An 18,046-nucleotide genomic window follows, 5' to 3' on the forward strand; every position below is an offset into this window, starting at 1 on the left:
TAATTAGCCTTGATTTGTGTAATCAGGGAATGGGAGAGAGCAATATAGGGTGTAGTTGACTAAGGAATGGAAAAGGAAATCAAAGTATATAAAGTGAGAGAGAGAGAAACATAGCGATTATATTAGTAACTGGTTTAGAGTGTGTGGTTGGAGGTGACATTCACATTTATTTCTACAGAGGATTTGAAGCTTCCCCAGAGTAAAGCCCTGAAGCTCTAATGGATAGACTTGCAGACCTCTCTTGAGACTCACTTCCCCCATCTGGGCGGCATTACCCAATTACTGGGATTACCGGACCAAATGAGGAGGCAGGCTTGCAATACTGTTAGATTGGGAGAAGCAACTTCATGGTGCTCTTTACAAATAATACATTTAATCTGAAAGTTCAAGTGAAGTTTAACATGAATTGAAGCTGTCATACAACCTGAAATTTCTTTCAAGAAGGCTGATTTTCCTCCCTCAGATGAAAAGTGAGTGATTAATTAGCCTGTCATTATAAAAGGAGATAATATTAGTAGATACTGAATTTCCTGTTAAATGGATTACCTATTGTATTCCATTTGGATTTCACATATATATTTTAGAAATACTCACCTTTATACCAACTCAACTCTATTAAAGCTATATTGAAATTTTAAGCTTTTGCTTGAACAATGACACTTTACTTTCAGAAGAGAGCCAGTTTAGCTCATCTTCTATCTTAACAGGTATTATTTCAATGTAGCTTTTTTTTTTGGTATCCTAATTCTCCACCTGAACTCCTGCCAAATCCCAAGCCCCAGCATATCTACAAATACACAAACCTTTTCCCTAGTGGTGTTGATTTGTAGGCATCTACTTGCATGTATATATGCATTTAGGGAGTCTGGCTGAGGCATGCCTGATCTATGGAAATTCTGTGTACTCCAATTACTGCTCCCTTTCCTTCCCTATTCTTGGATATTTTGTCTCCTTTCCCTCTACCATTTGAACTAGGGGCCCTTTGCTTCTTCAGACTCTGCCAATACTTGAGATGACTTTTCGTCATCTTTCAATCCCTAGTTCTTACTACAAATTTGTAATAAATTGAACCCTGACTTTCCCCTAGATGTATAAATCTCTCAACACATTCACACCCCTTAAGTATTCTTCTGGGTTTCATCTTGAAGCAATGGCTTTAGTCCAGACTGGAGTCTCCCAAGGCCTGCACTACAGCCACCATTCTGGGGTTTCCCTTCACCGTTACCCTATATCATACTCTCTATGACACTTTCCCTGTTTTCCTGGATCCCATCATTTCCTGTTTCTTGATTATGGACTTGTTTTGGTAGAGTACTTCCTTTAATTACTTCATGAGAAAGGGTTCATAGAAGGTCATTTTTTTTTAAGCGCATAAGTATCTAAAAATGTCCTATGCCACCCTCAGGTTTGATTGATAAATATTGAATTAAGGATTGGAATGAATTTTCCTTTAGAATTTTGAAGGCCTTATGTCATTCTCTTCCACCTTCCAGCATTGTTGCTGAGAGCTTCTAATGTTACTCTGTTCTTGATCTTTAGTTTGAAGCTTGTTGGTTTTTTTTTTGTCTTTTTAGAAGCTGTGCTAACTTCTTTTGGTGCTCTCTTCTTTTTATCTTCTTCTGACACTACAGAGGTATCAGGGGCTTCAAATTCCCAAGCCTTTTGGAGGTTCTATTGTGTAAATTGGATTGCTTCTTGACTTTTCCATTACCAGTTTAGGAGTCAGCTTTGTTACACATGCTTTTCAGTTTCAAATGGTTTTTATTTTTCTCCTTTATCTTCTTTGTTCCTCCTTTTGCTCTTGAGGCTTGAGCCTAAAAACAAACATAAAAAACTTTACTGTGGTTTTAGTAAGATGTTTGGGAGGACCAGAGGTGTCCACTCCCCCATCTTTATCCAGGATTCTACCTGTTTTGCACCTCAGACGTCTCTGTTGTGGATCTTGACCCCTCTCTGTCCCTGAGACTGCCCACAGAAGGGCCACTCACAAGTGCCTGTCGTCAGATGCTCTGTTCTTATCGACTTGACTTCTCAGCAGCATCTGATGTGACGGCTTTCTCCTTTACCAGATGATCTTTCTTTGCTTTGATGAGTCCACCCCGTGCTGGGGTTTTCTCATTCACCAGCCATTCCTCCCAATCTTCTCAGCTGGTTCCTTCTCTGTATCTGGCCTCTAAATAATGGAGTTCCTCAGGCTAGCTTTTTTGGGCTCTCGTCACTCTCCCTACTCTCTGTAGTAGGTTTAACCCAGTCCCATGGCTTTAAATGCTGCATATGTGCTGATGGCACCCACTGAGCTCTTTTACCCACAGAGTTCTCACTTGGCCTCTCTGGGCATGTTGTGAACAGAACTCTTGGTTTCCCTTCACACCTGTTTCTTCTCTAGTCATCTTGACATGAGTAAGTGGCACCATCATCTAGCTATCTGCTTAAAGGTAATTGGATCTATTACTCTCCTTCCTGATCCATCTACCAGTAAGTTATATCTCCAAAATATAGCTTCAGTTTATCTTTTTCCTCAGGCATCGAGCCTAGTTCGTGACACATATGAGGCATTTACTAGTCAGTGGTCAAATGAGTGACATAAATAGAAACACCAAGAAAATTTATGTAAAAAAAAAACGTGGGTTTGGGGCCGGGCGTGGTGGCTCATGCCTGTAATCCCAGCACTTTGGGAGGCCAAGGCAGGTGGATCATTTGAGATCAGGAGTTTCAGACCAGCCTGGCCAACATGGCGAAACCCTGTCTCTACTAAAAATACAACAACAACAAAAAAATTAGCCACATGTCGTGGTGCACATCTGTAATCCCAGCTACTCAGGAGGCTGAGAGAGGAGAATTGCTTGAACCCAGGAAGCCAGGACGCGGAGGTTCTGGTGAGCCAAGATCACACCACTGCACTCCAGCCTGGGTGACAGAGTGAGACTCCATCTCAAAAAAATAAAAAAATAAAAAAAGTAGGCTCTTTAAAAATGGCGAAGTCATGAAAAACAAAGCCTGACAGACTATTCTAGATTAAAAGATTTAAAAAGATGTAACATATCTTTACATAAAGATATGTAATACATGATCCTTGATTAGATTCTGGCTTTAAAAAATCCAGCTATAGAGGATATTATAGGGAGATGGGGGAAAATTGGAAGATAAATTGTACATAATATTTTATCGATGATATTATGATTATGTGTTATGATACCTGCAACTCATTTCCAGAGGTTCAGAGGAAGAAAGCGTCTATCAGGAGTGGGGGAGGGAGAAAACAAATGCAACAAAATGTTAACAGTTGGTGAGTCTAGATGAAGGGTATATGGGTGTTCGTTGTACTGTTCTGTTGTCTTTGAAAATTTTTTTAAATTAAAAATTGGGGAAAAAAATCAACAGTGGAGAAAAATTTAGTGGAGGGAAACTTTAGGGAAATTTTTAATCCCCAAAATGCTGAGGTCCATTTTGAAACATACTATTAAATGTAACAAAGGCTGAGGATATACAGTGTTGATACATTCAACAGAAAGGAAATCAGAACGAGTAGAAACAAGGCCTTTCTGGAAGTTACCTCTTAAAAAATTGGTGTGAAAGTAGATGGTCAGCTGCCCACCAGAGGGCAGTGCAGGCAGTGATTCCGCGGTCTACAACAGGCCCGCTGAAAAGCAGGGATTTTCTTTCCCACATAACTGGCTCCACATGAGGTCGCTATTCTCTGCACAAAACGTTTTTAGGATTCTTGGACTATGAGAAGAGAGAGAATGCGGCTAGTTACAGTGTTTCCCATTTCTTTCCCTCCACTCTGATCTATTTCCAGATTCTGTGGGTTTTAGCCTTTGGCTCCTCTGATTCATGGATTCTTTGGAAGGATCTAGATATGGGAAGTACAGATCCGCCTTCCTAAGTATGTGTTTCAGAGTCCAATAATGCATTTGCCCATGAGCATGTCAGGATTTATATCTGTTTTTAAAATCACAAACTGCCAAAGTATCATCCCATTGCAATTAATCTTTAGGTTTCCTAAGATTTATTAAAATTCTGTACAACAAACCCCTGTGACACAAGTTTACCTATGTAGCAAACCTTCACATATACCCCCAAACCTAAAATAAAAGTTAAAATTAAAAAATAAAATTCTAGGGAATTTCCTCTTTTAAACCTAGGATGTTCCTCCTTACTGAGTAGTTGACTTAAAAGAGCCATTTTTCTATATATGCTTACCCAGAAAAGCTGGGTTAGTGTAAATGTCTTAGAAAATTACCCAGCACATGAAATGATTACTCTGTGGTACACAGTTGTTCTTCCACCTAACACTTAGCCAATGCTGAGGCACCATATTGTACTACTAGACTAGGGAATTAAAATCCACAGAGGTTAAGGAGTTAGCCCCAGTCTCCTGAGGTGCTTATAGTAGGGGGCAGACAAGCCTCAAACAAATTTAGACAAGACTTTCAGAAGTAAGTACTACATTTAGATAGAAACAAAAGTGCTTTGGGGAGAACAGGTGATGAGTAGGGATTGGTGCAGGTGGACATGGGTGGTTCACTGGCCCTGTCTTGGCTCAGTGCTCAAAGTCCTGCTTAGAGGTTCCTCAAGGCCAGATTCAGAATCAGGACAACACCAGCCTGCTCTGACCATCCCCAGATAAGTCAATTGCCCTTCCTGTGTTCTCATGGCATCTAGTTCATGCCTCTGTTATAGCATGCTATTCATGGTTGTCAGTTTGCATGCTCTTCTCTCCTGAGGACATAGACTGACTACCAACAGATTGGCGCATTCTCCCATTGTGGGTCCATTCTGGTCCTGAACATGCTTTCCTCCCTTTGGGCTACTCTGTTTTCCTCTGGCATTTGTCTTTTTCCTCAAATACAATGGCATAGTCTCACTGACTTCTTACAAAGTAAAGGAAAGAAAAGGAACTAACACTTATTGAGTGTCTTTTTTGTGCTGACCTCTGTAGTCACTGTGTTAGGTGCTTTGTGAACAAACATTTTCTGTAGTCACTGTGTTAGGTGCTTTGTGAACGAACATTTTTCTCGCTTATTCTTGTGCCTGTAACAAACATGCTAGCTTCTTCCCTTTTCAGTTCTTTGCACTTGCTATTTCCTCTCCTAGAAGCCATATTTTAAGCCCTCAAGAAGGGCTCCCTTTTCTGCTAACAAGCACGTATCGTGTACAAACTATTCTTCTTAGGTGAACGTTGTTAGATTGGCTACCCCCTCTCCTCTCAGTGGTGGGTGGGGTGTCAGGGACAGGAATTAGCTGAAGCCTGGCTGAGATTCTTTGACTTTTTCTCTTCCTGTTTGCCTGTCTGTCTAACTGTGCCCCCAGTACATCGAACCCTGTCACTGGATGTCCCAACTTAGTTTACTAATTTTTATTATAATTGCTTTATTTTTACCTCATTATAACTCATAGTGTCATCTAGACTGTACCTCTCCTAGGAGATGAAGGATTGAATTTCTTGACTAGCTTTCCTCTTGAGATCAGGCTAACCCATCATTTTTAACAGATTGTTTTGCTCTTCATAACCTATCAGTAAATCAGACCTTTATAAACTGACGTGTATATATATATATATATACTTAATAGTAAAAATTCCATGTATTTCTACGGATTTAAAGTTAAAACAGTATATCCGAGTGTTCATGTTGTAATATACAGTAAATTCTTACCTTTTAAAGTGTTAACCATTCTTGAAGGTTCAATTCTAGGCCCAACTCGTCTGACATTTTTCTCATCTATAGTAAACCACATCAGTCTTGCCTGCGCTGATTTCCTATGGTCTACATGCTTCATTTTGGCCTTTAATATCGAAAGACTTATTTGTTATTTAGTTGCTTTGTGTATCTACATCTTATATGTCCAGTAGTAAATGGCACAATGTGAGTTGATTATGACAGTGTTTTCTCAATTTTTGCAATGTTTAAAAAGTATCACTTTTTAAAGGACTTTTTGAAGCGAAATATCTTTATTTTTGCTAATGAAGTTGTACTTATTTTTTAGATATAATTTTAGAATAATTCATTTCATTTAGTTTTTCTTAAAAGCATTTTCATTTAAATATATTTTTCTACATTTTGATTATTTTATTCTCAGTATTCTTTTTTTTTTTACTTTTAAGTTTAGGATACACGTGCAGGTTTGTTACATAGGTAAACCTGTGTCATGGGAGTTTGTTGTACAGATTATTTTGTCACCCAGGTATTAAGCCTACTACCCATTAGTTATTTTTCCTGATCCTCTCCCTCTTCCCACTCTCCACCCTCCAAAAGACCCCAGTGTCTGTTGCTCCCCTCTGTGTGTCCATGTGTTCTCATCCCACTTGTAAGTGAGAACGTGCAGTATTTGGTTTTTTGTTTTTGCATTCATTTGCCAAGGATAATGGCCTCCAGCTCCATCCATGTTCCTGCAAAGGACTTTTTTATGGCTGCATAGTATTCCATGGTATATATGTACCACATTTTCTTTATCCAGTCTATCACTGATGGGCATTTAGGTTGAATCCATGTCTTTGCTATTGTGAACAGTACTGCAGTGAACATACATGTCTTCATAATAGAACATTTGTCTTCATAATAGAACAACTTCTCTTCCTTTGGGTGTATACCCAGTAATGGGATTGCTGGGCCGAATGGTATTTCTGTCTTTAGGTCTTAGAGGAATTGCCACACTGTCTTCTACAATGGTTCAACTAATATACACTCCCGCTAACAGTGTATAAGTGTTCCTTTTTCTGTGCAACCTTTCCAGCATCTGTTGTTTTTTGACTTCTTAGTAATAGCCATTCTGACTGGTGTGAGATGGTCTTTCATTGTGGTTTTGATTTGCATTTCTCTAATAATCAGTGATGCAGAGCTTTTTTTTTCATATGATTGTTGGCTGCATGTGTGTCTTCTTTAGAAAAGTCTGTTCATGTCCTTTGCCTATTTTTTAATGTTTTTTTCTTGTAAATTTGTTTAAGTCCCTCACAGATGCTGGATATTAGATCTTTGTCAGATGTATAGTTTGTAAAAATTTTCTCCTATTCTGTAAGTTGTCTGTTTACTCTCTTGATAGTTTATTTTTGCTGTGCAGAAGCTCTTTAGTTTAATTAGATCCCATTTGTCATTTTTTGCTTTTGTTGCAATTGCTTTTGGATCTTCATCATGAAATCTTTTCCTGTGCCTATGTCCTGAATGGTATTGCCTATGTTGTCTTCCAGAGTTTTTGTACTTTTGGGTTTTACATTTAAGACATTAATCCATCTTGAGTTAATTTTTGTATGTGGTGTAAGGAAGGGGTCCAGTTTCAATCTTTCAATCTTCTGCATATGGCTAGCCAATTCTCCCAGGATCGTTTATTGAATAGGGAATCCTTTCCCCATTGCTTGTTTTAGTAAGGTTTGTTAAAGACTAGATAGTTGTAGATGTGTGGCCTTGTTTCTGGGTTCTCTATTCTGTTCTATTGGTCTGCGTGTCTGTTTTTGTACCAGTACCATGCTGTTTTGGTTACTTTAGCCCGGTAGTATAGCTTGAAGTTGGGTAGCATGATGCCTCCAGCTTTGTTCTTATTGCTGAGGATTGTGTTGGCTATTTGGGCTCTTTTTTGGTTCCTTATGAATTTTAAGATAGTTTTTTCTAGTTCTGTGAAAAATGTCAGTGGTAGTTTAATAGGAATAGCATCAAATCTATAAATTGCTTTGGGCAGTATGGCCATTTTCACAATAATGATTCTTCCTATCCATGAACATGGAATGTTTTTCCATTTAGTCGTGTCATCTCTGATTTCTTTGAGCAGTGGTTTGTAGTTCTTGTAGAGATCTTTCACCTCCCTAGTTAGCTGTATTCCTAGATGTTTTGTTCTTTTTTGTGGCAATTGTGAATGGGAGTTTGTCCCTGATTTGGCTCTTAGTTTGACTGTTGTTGGTGTATAGGAATGCTAGTGATTTTTGCACATTGATTTTGTGTTCTTAGACTTTACTGAAGTTGTTTATCAGCTTAAGAACCTTTGGGCTGAGACTGTTGGGTTTTCTAGAAATAGAATCATGTTATCTGCAAAAAGGGGTAGTTTGACTTCCTCTCTTCCTATTTAGATACCTTTTATTTCTTTCTCTTGCCCGATTACCCTGATCAACACTTGCAATACTATGTTGAATAGGAGTGTTGAGAGAAGACATCCTTGTCTTGTGCCAGTTTTCAAGGGAAATGCTTCCAGCTTTTGGCCATTTGGTATGATGTTGGCTGTGGGTTTGTCATATATGGTTTTTATTATTTTGAGGTATGTTCCTTCAATACCTAGCTTATTGAGTTTTTAACATGAATGGATGTTGAATTTTATTGAAAACATCTGGGTCTATTGAGATAATCATGTGATTTTTGTCTTTAGTTTTGTTTATATGGTGAGTCACATTTATTGATTTGCATATGTTGAACCAACCTTGCATCCCAGGGATAAAGCCTACTTGATTGTAGTGGATAAGCTTTTTGATATGCTGCTGGATTCGATTTGCCAGTATTTTGTTGAGGATTTTTGCGTTGGTGTTCATCAAGGATATTGGCCTGAGGTTTTCTTTTTTTGTTGTATCTCTAACAGGTTTTGGTATCAGGATGATGCTGGCCTCATAGAATGAGTTAGGGAGGAGTCCCTCCTCCTCAGTTTTTTTGGAATAGTTTCAGTAGAAATGGTACTAGTTCTTCTCTGTACATATTCTAGAATTCAGCTTGGAATCTGTCTGGACCTGGATTTTTGTTTTGTTGTTGTTGTTGTCGTTTTTTGCTTGTAGGCTATTTATTACTGCCTCGGTTTCAGAGCTCATTACTGGTCTGTTCAGGGATTGAGTTTCTTCTTGGTTCAGTCATGGGACGGTGTATGTGTCCAGGAATTTATCTATTTCTTCTAGATTTTCTAGTGTATGTGAATAAAGGTGTTCATACTATTCTCTGATGGTTGTTAGTATTTCTGTGGGGTCAGCGTTAATATCCCACTTGTTGCTTCTGATTGTGTTTGTTTGAATCTTCTCTCTTTACTAGTCTAGCTTCCAGTCTATATACTTTATTAGTTTTTTTTTAAAAAAATAGCTGCTAGATTCATTGACCTTTTGAATGGTTTTTCGTGTCTCAGTCTCCTTCAGTTCAGCTCTGATGTTGAGTATCCTTGTTAAGTTTGTCTTGATGATCTGTCTACTATTGTCAGTGTGGTGTTAAAGTCTCCCTCTATTATTGTGTGGGAGTCTAAGTCTCTTTGAAGGTCTCTAAAAACTTGCTTTATTATGACTGGGTGTGGTGGCTCACGCCTGTAATCCCAGCATTTTGGGAGGCCTAGGCGGGTGGATCACGAGGTCAGGAGATCAATACCATCCTGGCTAACACGGTGAAACCCTGTCTCTACTAAACAAAATACAAAAAATTAGCTGGATGTGGTGGCAGGCACCTGTATTCCCAGCTACTCGGGAGGCTGAGGCAGGAGAATGGCGTGAACCCAGGTGGAGCTTGCAGTGAGCTGAGATTGCGCCACTGCACTCCAGGCTGGGTGACAGAGCGAGACTCCGTCTCAAAACAAAAACAAAAACAAAAAAAACAAAAACAAATAACTTGCTTTATTAATCTGAGTGTTCCTGTGTTGGGTGCATATATATTTAGGATAGTTATATCTTCTTGTTGAATTGAACCCTTTACCATTATGTAATGCCCTTCTTTGTCTTTTTTTTTTTAAAGCTTTGTTGGTTTAAACTCTGTTTTGTCAGAAACTAGAATTGCAACCCCTGCTTTTTTCTGTTTCCCGTTTGCTTGATAGATTTTACTTTGTCCCTTTATTTTGAGCCTGTGGGTTTCATTGCATGTAAGATGGGTCTGTTGAAGACAGCATACTGATGGGTCTTAGTCCTTTATCCAGTTTGCCACTGTGTGCCTTTTAAATGGGGTATTTAGTCCATTTACATTCAAGGTTAGAATTGGTATGTGTGAGCCTATTATCAGGATGTTAGCTGGTCATTTTGCAGACTTGTTTATGTGGTTGCTTTATAGTGTCACTGGTCTGTGTACTTCAGGGTGTTTTTCTAGTGGCTGAGAATGGTCTTTCCTTTCCATATTTAGTGCTTCCTTCAGGAGCTCTTGCAGGGCAGTTCTGGTGGTAACAAATTCCCACAGCATGTTTGTCCGAAAAGGATGTTATTTCTCCTTTGCTTATGAAGCGTGGTTTGGCTGCATATGAAATTCTGGGTTGGAAATTCTTTTCTTCAAGAAGGTGAATATTGGCCCCCAATCTCTTCTGGCTTTTAGGGCTTCAGCTGAGAGGTCCACTGTTAGTCTGATGGGCTTCCCTTTGTAGGTGACCTGACCTTTCTCTCCAGCTGCCTTTAACATTGTTTCTTTCATTTGGCCTTGGAGAATATGATGATAATGTGCCTTGGGGATGATCTTCTAGTGAAGTATCTGATTGGGGTTCTCTGCATTTCTTTAATTTGAATGTTGGCTTCTTTAGATAGGTTGGGGAATTTCTCATGGATGATATCCTGAAATATGTTTTCCAAGTTGGTTCCATTCTCTTCTGGTATACCAGTGAGTCATAGAGTCAGTCTCTTTACATAATCCCATATTACTCAGAGGGTTTGTTCATACCTTTTCATTCTTTTTTTCCTCTATTCTTGTCTTATTTCAGAAAGCCGGTCTTCAAGCTCTGAGATTCTTTCCTCCGCTTGGTCTGTTCTGCTATTAGTACTTGTGATTACATTATGAAATTCTTGTAGTATGTTTTTCAGCTCTATCAGGTCAGAAATGTTCTCTATGCTGGCTATTTTGTCTGTCATGTTTTATCATGATTTTTAGCTTCCTTGGATTGGGTTTCAACATATTCCTGTAGCTCAATGAACTTCATTTCTATTCCTATTCTGAATTCTATTTCTGTCATGTCATACGTCTCAGCCAGGTTCAGAACCCTTGCTGGAGAAATAGTGCAGTTGTTTGGAGGAGGCACTTCTGGCTTTTTGAGCTGTCAGAGTTCTTGCACTGGTTCTTTCTCATCTTTGTGGGCTAATGTTTCTTCAATCTTTGAAGCTATTGACCTTTATGTGGCTTTTTTTTTCTTTTATACTATTTGATGACCTTAAGGGCTTGATTGTGGGATAAGGTGGATTCAGTCGACAGGTTTTGTTTCTGGAAGATTATAGGGGGCCAACGTTCAGCTGCCAACTCCTGGACTGTGTGCTCTAACTCCGGAATATTCGTATTGGGCTCTGACTTTGTTCTCTGGCTCCTTGAGGTTAGGTATCCAATGCGCTGAGGGTGCCAACGTGTAGTGACTGCTGGTCACTACGCTTTGATGAGTGGTGTCAGCCAAAGCATTTCATGGTGCGGTGGCAGTGGGATCTGTCCTCATTCACATGTGCCAGTGGCAGCAAAAGCATGGTGGCTGCAGCAGGGTGCCAGCAGGTGCCTGCCTCCATGTGGGCATTCACAGCAGCAGCAGAGGCAGCATGGCTGAGGGTGCCGGGGAGGCCCTGCTGGTGATGGTGCATGCAGTCATCATGGTGATCCTGTTAGCACAGGGGCAGGGCACTGGTAGGTGCAGGTCTGTATACACTCTCTGTGTGCTGCAGGCAGTGGTGGTCACTGAGAGCTGGGGAGGGTCCACTGGCCTCTGTGCGTAGTTTCATTCCCATGGCAGCATTGGCACAGGGGGGGATGAGGACGGGGCAGGCTGGCTCTGTGCCCACCAAGGCTCCAGCTGCAATGGCAGTGCAACTGAAGGAGGGAGGTGGATTGCACCACCAACTGCAGCAGTGGCAGGACAGGGTACATGCGCACATGTGCACTGGTAGGGCAAGGAAGACAAAATCCGCCTGCGCATACACGTTGGCAAAGTGATGTTGGAAGTGGCACTGAGCCTGCGGGAAGCTGCAGTGGAGGGAGGGAGAGGGTGGGCTGCTGGGTGGCCATGGGGGCCACCCCACTAGAGCTCTTCACCAATCAGGTGCCAGTCCACCAGCACAGAGGCTCTGATGCAGGCCCCCAGGACACCTAAGGCTTCCCTGCAAGCAGGGCTGGGGCCCTGGGAGAGAGGTCAGCAGACCAAGGGGTGCTCAGGTCGACTGTCCAGTCTGTTGGGCAAGAGCGCCCTGCAGAGTTCAGGTCCAACAGTTCCCCTAGGGCTAAAGTCTCCTATGGGAACAAGTCAACCCTAGGGGGATGAGTGTCCCTGGCTGTGCTCGACTACAAATGCTCCCATACCAAACCCTTTGGGCTCTGCATAAGCCAGTGTGTTGCCCCTACCACTTCTCTGAGCAGCTCTCCCTGCCAACTCAAGTGTCTGTGGTGGTCAGGGAGTCTCCTTCTGTCAGGATTCCAGAGGCCTTGGCGAGAGTAAGTTTCTCCTTACCAGTTCAACTCACCCATTCCCCCAGAGTCACTGGGGGCCAGGAATGAATGCCAGTGCATGGTAGTCCCATGCAGGGTTCCCAGCTTCCTCCCTCTTCAGCCCAGCTTCTGTGTCTTCCCTCCACCACTCTCAGTGCCTTCCCTCTGAAGATCTGTTAGGAGTGCTCCAGTTGTCCTGGTCCCTCGGTGGCAGCTGTTCCTCCTGGCTGCCTCTAGTCAGCCATCTTGCCCAGCACCCCTCCAGTGTTTATTTAATAAGACTAATGTGATTGTGTTTAGTCAGAATGCTCCAAGGAACTGTTTTAGGAAAGAAAGAATAATAATAATTTCTTGTAGCTTATCTATAAAAGGTCATTTGGGAAGGACAACCATTTTAATCATTTATGGGACTTTGGGGTAGATTTTATAGTTACTATATTAAAGACATTTGCAGACATTTATGAAAATTTGTAAGTAGTTTTTTGATAAGCTGTCAGTACTTTAGTAGCTATAATTGTCTAAGCATTCCTAATTATATGTTGAGCTTTCGAATTTTTACCAGAGCTTCTTCCTGGTAAAGCTTAAACATCAGCCTCCAATCAGTTAGATTAATCTCTAAATTTATGACAATTAAATTCATCTGACCTGGTTACTGGGCACATTTCAGACATCAGACTGATCTTTATCATGAAACCACTAGGAATATTTTAATTTTAAAATTGACCTTTTGGAGTCAGCTTTTCTTTAATCTGCCAGTTATACATAACAGGAATATTTCTTTAAAAAGTAACCTGACTTTGTTAATGTATTTAATTTCAAAAACTGAAGTGGTATAAAATGTGTATAGGGCAAAATGCCTTGATAAACTAATGACATTCCTTTTTATTTACAGAGATACTTTCTAGTTGGGAGCAATAATGCAGAAACGAAATATCGTGTCTTGAAGTTTGATAGAACAGAACCAAAAGATTTGGTCATAATTGATGACAGGGTAAGTATCCTCCAAAACTGACTGCAAAAAAACTTTCATACCTATTGTTTAAAGGATATGAAATATCCTTACAGTTTTTAGTGATATATTATTTTTATCATAAATCTAAAAGTTTCAGTTATTTTTCTTGGTTGGCTAGAATTTGAATCTCCAGTCTGATTGCTAGAAATCAGGTGTCAAGAAGTATGCCAGAATTATACTTTGCCCCTCGTTTTGACTTGTTTTCGAAAACACACTCTTAGGATAAGATAATGAGTATTGTTTCTTAAAGAGCTCACATTTTAAGGATTCAATGTAACTTAATATTGCATCTGCCAAAGAGATGATCTATTATGGTTCTTTAATATCAAGCTACTTGAAGTCAGGGAAGACTTCTATGCTACAGACTTTATTTTCCTCCTGAAAATCACCTCTAGGACCTTTTCTGATGATTTGCTATACACTAAGGAAATGTTAAGCTGTTCTTATCCAGAGTTAGATTATCCAGAGTCAAGAATACAGAGGCTGGAATTCAGATGGCACAAAAACCTGAAGCTGTTAGTCAAAAGTGAAATACTATATGGTGATTTGAACAGTTAAGTTTACATTTTTCACAAAAAAGAGCTAAAGTTGTCTTTTGTATTGAAATTCCTGTCTGTGAATATTTCGGAATGCATAAAGATTCCTGGTTTCTCAAATATGTAGTAACTACAGTTTGGAATCCATTTTCACTAAGCTACTTGTAACAAAACTATTTTCTATGTTGTAATAATTTTAGATAAATTCTGTGTTATGATTTCCCATGCTACTCCTGGGGTCCATTCTGCCCCCGATCTATCTGAGCATTTTTAACAATATAATGTAATGGTTCTTGGCATTATTTGGAGACGGGAGCAATTGGTCAGGGAGCCCTTTGAAATGCTAAGAAAATCTATGGGCCTTCTCATAAAGACCCATATTTACTCAACATTTTGCATATAGTTTTAAGGGATTCATAGACTCTTGAAATTTACCTGTAGATCCCTTAAATCTCTGCATCTCTGGTTTAGAGTATAAGGTTTGGACACTTTTTTTAGTATAGCAGCACGATCCAATAACCAACCTTAATTGCTAATGTTAAAGAACTTATTAGCTTTTTAAAATTGTAGCTTACTTGTGTACTATTGTATACTTCTGTATGAAATAGCTGATGATGCTTGTAGGTAACTTTTTAACTTTTAGGCACAAATAATAAATAATCTAAAGTCTAAGCACAACCTTACAGAGTGAATGTGCTTATTTTTAGCATGTCTATACTCAACAAGAAGTAAGGGAACTTCTTGGCCGCTTGGATCTTGGAAATAGAACAAAGATGGGACAGAAAGGATCCTCGGGCTTATTTCGAGCGGTTTCAGCTTTTGGTGTTGTGGGTAAGAAATCTGCCCCCTTCTTACAATCTCTTGTTTTTTGTTTTTGTTTTCTCTACATAGACTACTTAAAGGAGTTTATAAGGCTATAAAGCTTTAAAATTATAATTACCTGTAGCTTTGGTTATTTAAAACTTCATTATCCATCAATCAGATAGCAAACAGCATTTCTGTAGCATCAGCTTATGCACTTAGCACTGCTCAGTTTTATTTAGGATACAAACAAATATCAAAATGTTTTTGGCCTTTGAGGAGGTTGCTGTCTGTCTCATTGATGAATGAAAAAGTAAAAATTAGCTTGGGCTGTAAACATCTACCCTACCATTCATCAGCTGGAGTAACAAATCGCGTAAAACTGGATTTAAAATTAATAGGAATTTCTCCTAAGGTTAGTCTGTAGTTATAAAATGTCATAACCCCCTTCTTTGGATGACTGCTTTTTTTTTTTTTACTCACTGAGAAACTTTGGTTTCTAAAATCACAGACCATCAGAAACTCCACTGTTTGAAATTGTGTTAGTAAGATAAAACATCCCACATTTACTTGGACAACACAAGTCACTGTGACACAGAGAAGCAGCTTTGGTTTACCAACTCAGGTGTAGAGCTTCAGAGACGAGGTTTCTGAACACAGTAGTCCATAGGTATGATGATTCTGTTGTTTTCAAGGAAACAGGACCCTTGGTCTGCTTCATAGTCCAAACGTGATATTGATCTCTTCCAATATCAGCTTGCTTTGGTTTGAGCCTCTTCATTTAAATTTTACCTAAGCTCCACCTTTCCCCCAATTCTGTAATAACTCCTTTACTTTAGCAAGATGCTCCATGGTTTCTCTGATATGCATTGTCCCTCCTTGTGGTGGATCAATAAACCTGTCTTTACTGTACTATGGGTTTGTCCCTGATTGGTCTGTGGCAGAGGACAAAATCCAATGTACATAAAACAACTCTAAGATTATAAGTAAGAGCCAAGCTGTGTAGTATGAATTAAATGGTGTTGGAGATCACAGAAGAGGTAAATTACTTGGAGCTGGAATGGCCAGGGAAGATTTCCTATAGCAGATGAGACTTGAGCTGTACCTTGAAGGAGGAACAAGGTATGGATAAATGCAGAGAAGAAAGAGGGAACTCCAGTAAGGGTGACAGCAGAGGCACATGCATGAAGGTACCCACAGGTGCTGGGAATGCTGGGGAGTAGTCAGGCAAGGCCAGATTGCTTCGGGCTTTGAAAGCCAAAGCAGAGGGCTATTGTATTTTAGCATCACTGCTGCCAGCACCTTATTTTGAGTTTTTTTTTCTATAAACACTTAGGAAATTATCTCTGTGTTTCTTAAACCTACTGGACTGTGTGTAATATTAAGTGGTTGTATTGATTTGTTCTCCCATTGCAATAAAGAAATACCTGAGACTGGGTAATTTATAAAGAAAAGAGGCTTAATTGGCTCATGGTTCTGCAGGCTGTGCAGGAAGCATAGCAGCTTCTGCTTCGAGGAGGCCCCAGGAAACTTACAATTATGGCAGAAGGCGAAGGGGCAGCAGGTGTGTCTTACATGACTGGAGCTTAATTAAGGAAGGGTGGGGGAAGTGCCACACACTTTTAAGCAACACTTTTAAGCAACCAGATCTCATGAGAACTCTGTATCACGAGAACAGCACCAAAGGGGTGGTTGTAAACCAATCATCCACCCCCATGACCCAGGCACCTCCCACCAGGCCCCACCTCCAACAATGGAGGATTACAATGGAACATGAGATTTGTGTGAAGACACAAATGCAAACCATATCAGTGGTTTCTACAGATATTAACAAAATTAATATAGACTTCACTTTGCTATATGTTTTCAGATTCTTATTTTGGGTCTTCTGATTAGCACTTTCTATTTTGCGACTCTATGTCTATGAAAACTTTGATTATATTCTGCCATCCTTGGAGTTTGCTTTCCTAAGAATACTCTCATTGCTTTTCATATGTAATCTCTTTAGGCTCATTTTGTGTGTTAGGTGGCTGCTCGGGAAGGTAAAGAGTAGTATAACATGACTGGTTTCTTCTCCTCAGGCCTGGCCCCTTTTCTATGCCTTTTGCTTAGTCTTGAGAAGGCCCTTGAGGTTACATGTTGAATGGATGAGTGTTTGTGGGAATGTGTATGTCTGTGTCATGTGAGTTCATGTGTTTAAATGCCATAAATGCCAGTATGTTAAATTCCACTTTCAGTCCTGCTTATATTTTAAATTTAAGAAAAAAATACTATAAATAAAATGTGTTTAAAATATGGTAGACTCTAATTTAAATAATAGTTACTTAATAGTTTAAGCTTATTCCCTTAAATGTTGATACTTTATTCCTTTTTTTTTTTTTGAGACAGAGCCTTGCTGTGTCACCCAGGCTGGAGTGCAGTGGTGCGATCTTGGCTAACTGCAACCTTCACCTCCTGAGTTCAAGCCATTCTCATGCCTCAGCCTCCCGAGTAGCTGGGGTTACCAGTGCATGCCACCACGCCTGGCTGATTATTGCATTTTTTGTAGAAATGGCATTTCGCCATGTTGGCCAGGCTGATCTCAAGCTCCTGGCCTGAAACCATCTGCCTGTCTCAGCTTCCCAAAGTGCTGGGATTGCAGATGTGAGTCACTACGTCTGGCCACAACTTTTTTGATAGGCATTTCCTAAAGTGTATATACTATTGAATGCCTTATTGGCCAGATTTTATTATTTAAAATTGACGTTTTCTTGATGATTAAATGTAACGAAGTGAGAATCACTTATTGAACTGTGTGGGTTTTGTTTTGTGTGTTTGTGTCTGTGTGTGTGAGTGGTTTTTTTTTTTTTTTTTTGAGACAGGACCTCGCTCTGTCACCTAGGCTGGAGTACAGTGGCCAGTCATAGCTCGCTGCAACCTCAACCTCCTGGGCTCAAGTGATCTACCTGCCTCAGGCTCCTGAGTAGCTGGGACTACAGGCATATGCCACCACGCCCAGCTAATTTTTTTCTTTTCTTTTTTTTTTTAGAAGTGGGGGTCTCACTGTGTTTTCCAGGCTGGCCTCAAACTGCTGAGCACAGGCAATCCTCCTGCCTTGGCCTCCCAAAGTGTTAGGATTACAGGCATAAGCCACCATGCTCAGCCTGAACTGTGTTTAAAAATAGCTGTCCTTGGGTATTCCAGAGTTGTATCAGGCTGTTTGACTTTATGTCAAATGGCCTCTAGACTGCTGGACGTTTTTTTTTTTTAATACTTTGGTAACCTTTTATTGTTCTTGACATGTTTGCTTTTAGCATGTTCCTTGCCTCATTTTTAATCTATTGATAACCAAGCTTGTGAAACTAGAACTTTTCTTTGAATCAATTGATAACCAAGTTTGTAAC

At 40.0% G+C, this 18,046-nt stretch overlaps 1 protein-coding gene across 1 annotated transcript in view; it reads left to right on the forward strand.

Moving 5' to 3' along the window:
- Positions 1-18,046, forward strand: part of FIG4 (FIG4 phosphoinositide 5-phosphatase) — a 136,946-nt gene that overhangs the window by 10,957 nt on the left and 107,943 nt on the right. Inside the window, exons 2-3 of the mRNA XM_032156486.2 lie at positions 13,207-13,305; positions 14,570-14,693. Of these exons, the coding sequence (XP_032012377.1) occupies positions 13,207-13,305; positions 14,570-14,693 (223 nt within the window). The remainder of the gene's footprint in view (positions 1-13,206; positions 13,306-14,569; positions 14,694-18,046) is intronic.

Source organism: Hylobates moloch, unplaced genomic scaffold, assembly GCF_009828535.3.
Source record: "Hylobates moloch isolate HMO894 unplaced genomic scaffold, HMol_V3 SCAFFOLD_2, whole genome shotgun sequence".
In the NCBI taxonomy this organism is placed as follows: domain Eukaryota; kingdom Metazoa; phylum Chordata; class Mammalia; order Primates; family Hylobatidae; genus Hylobates; species Hylobates moloch.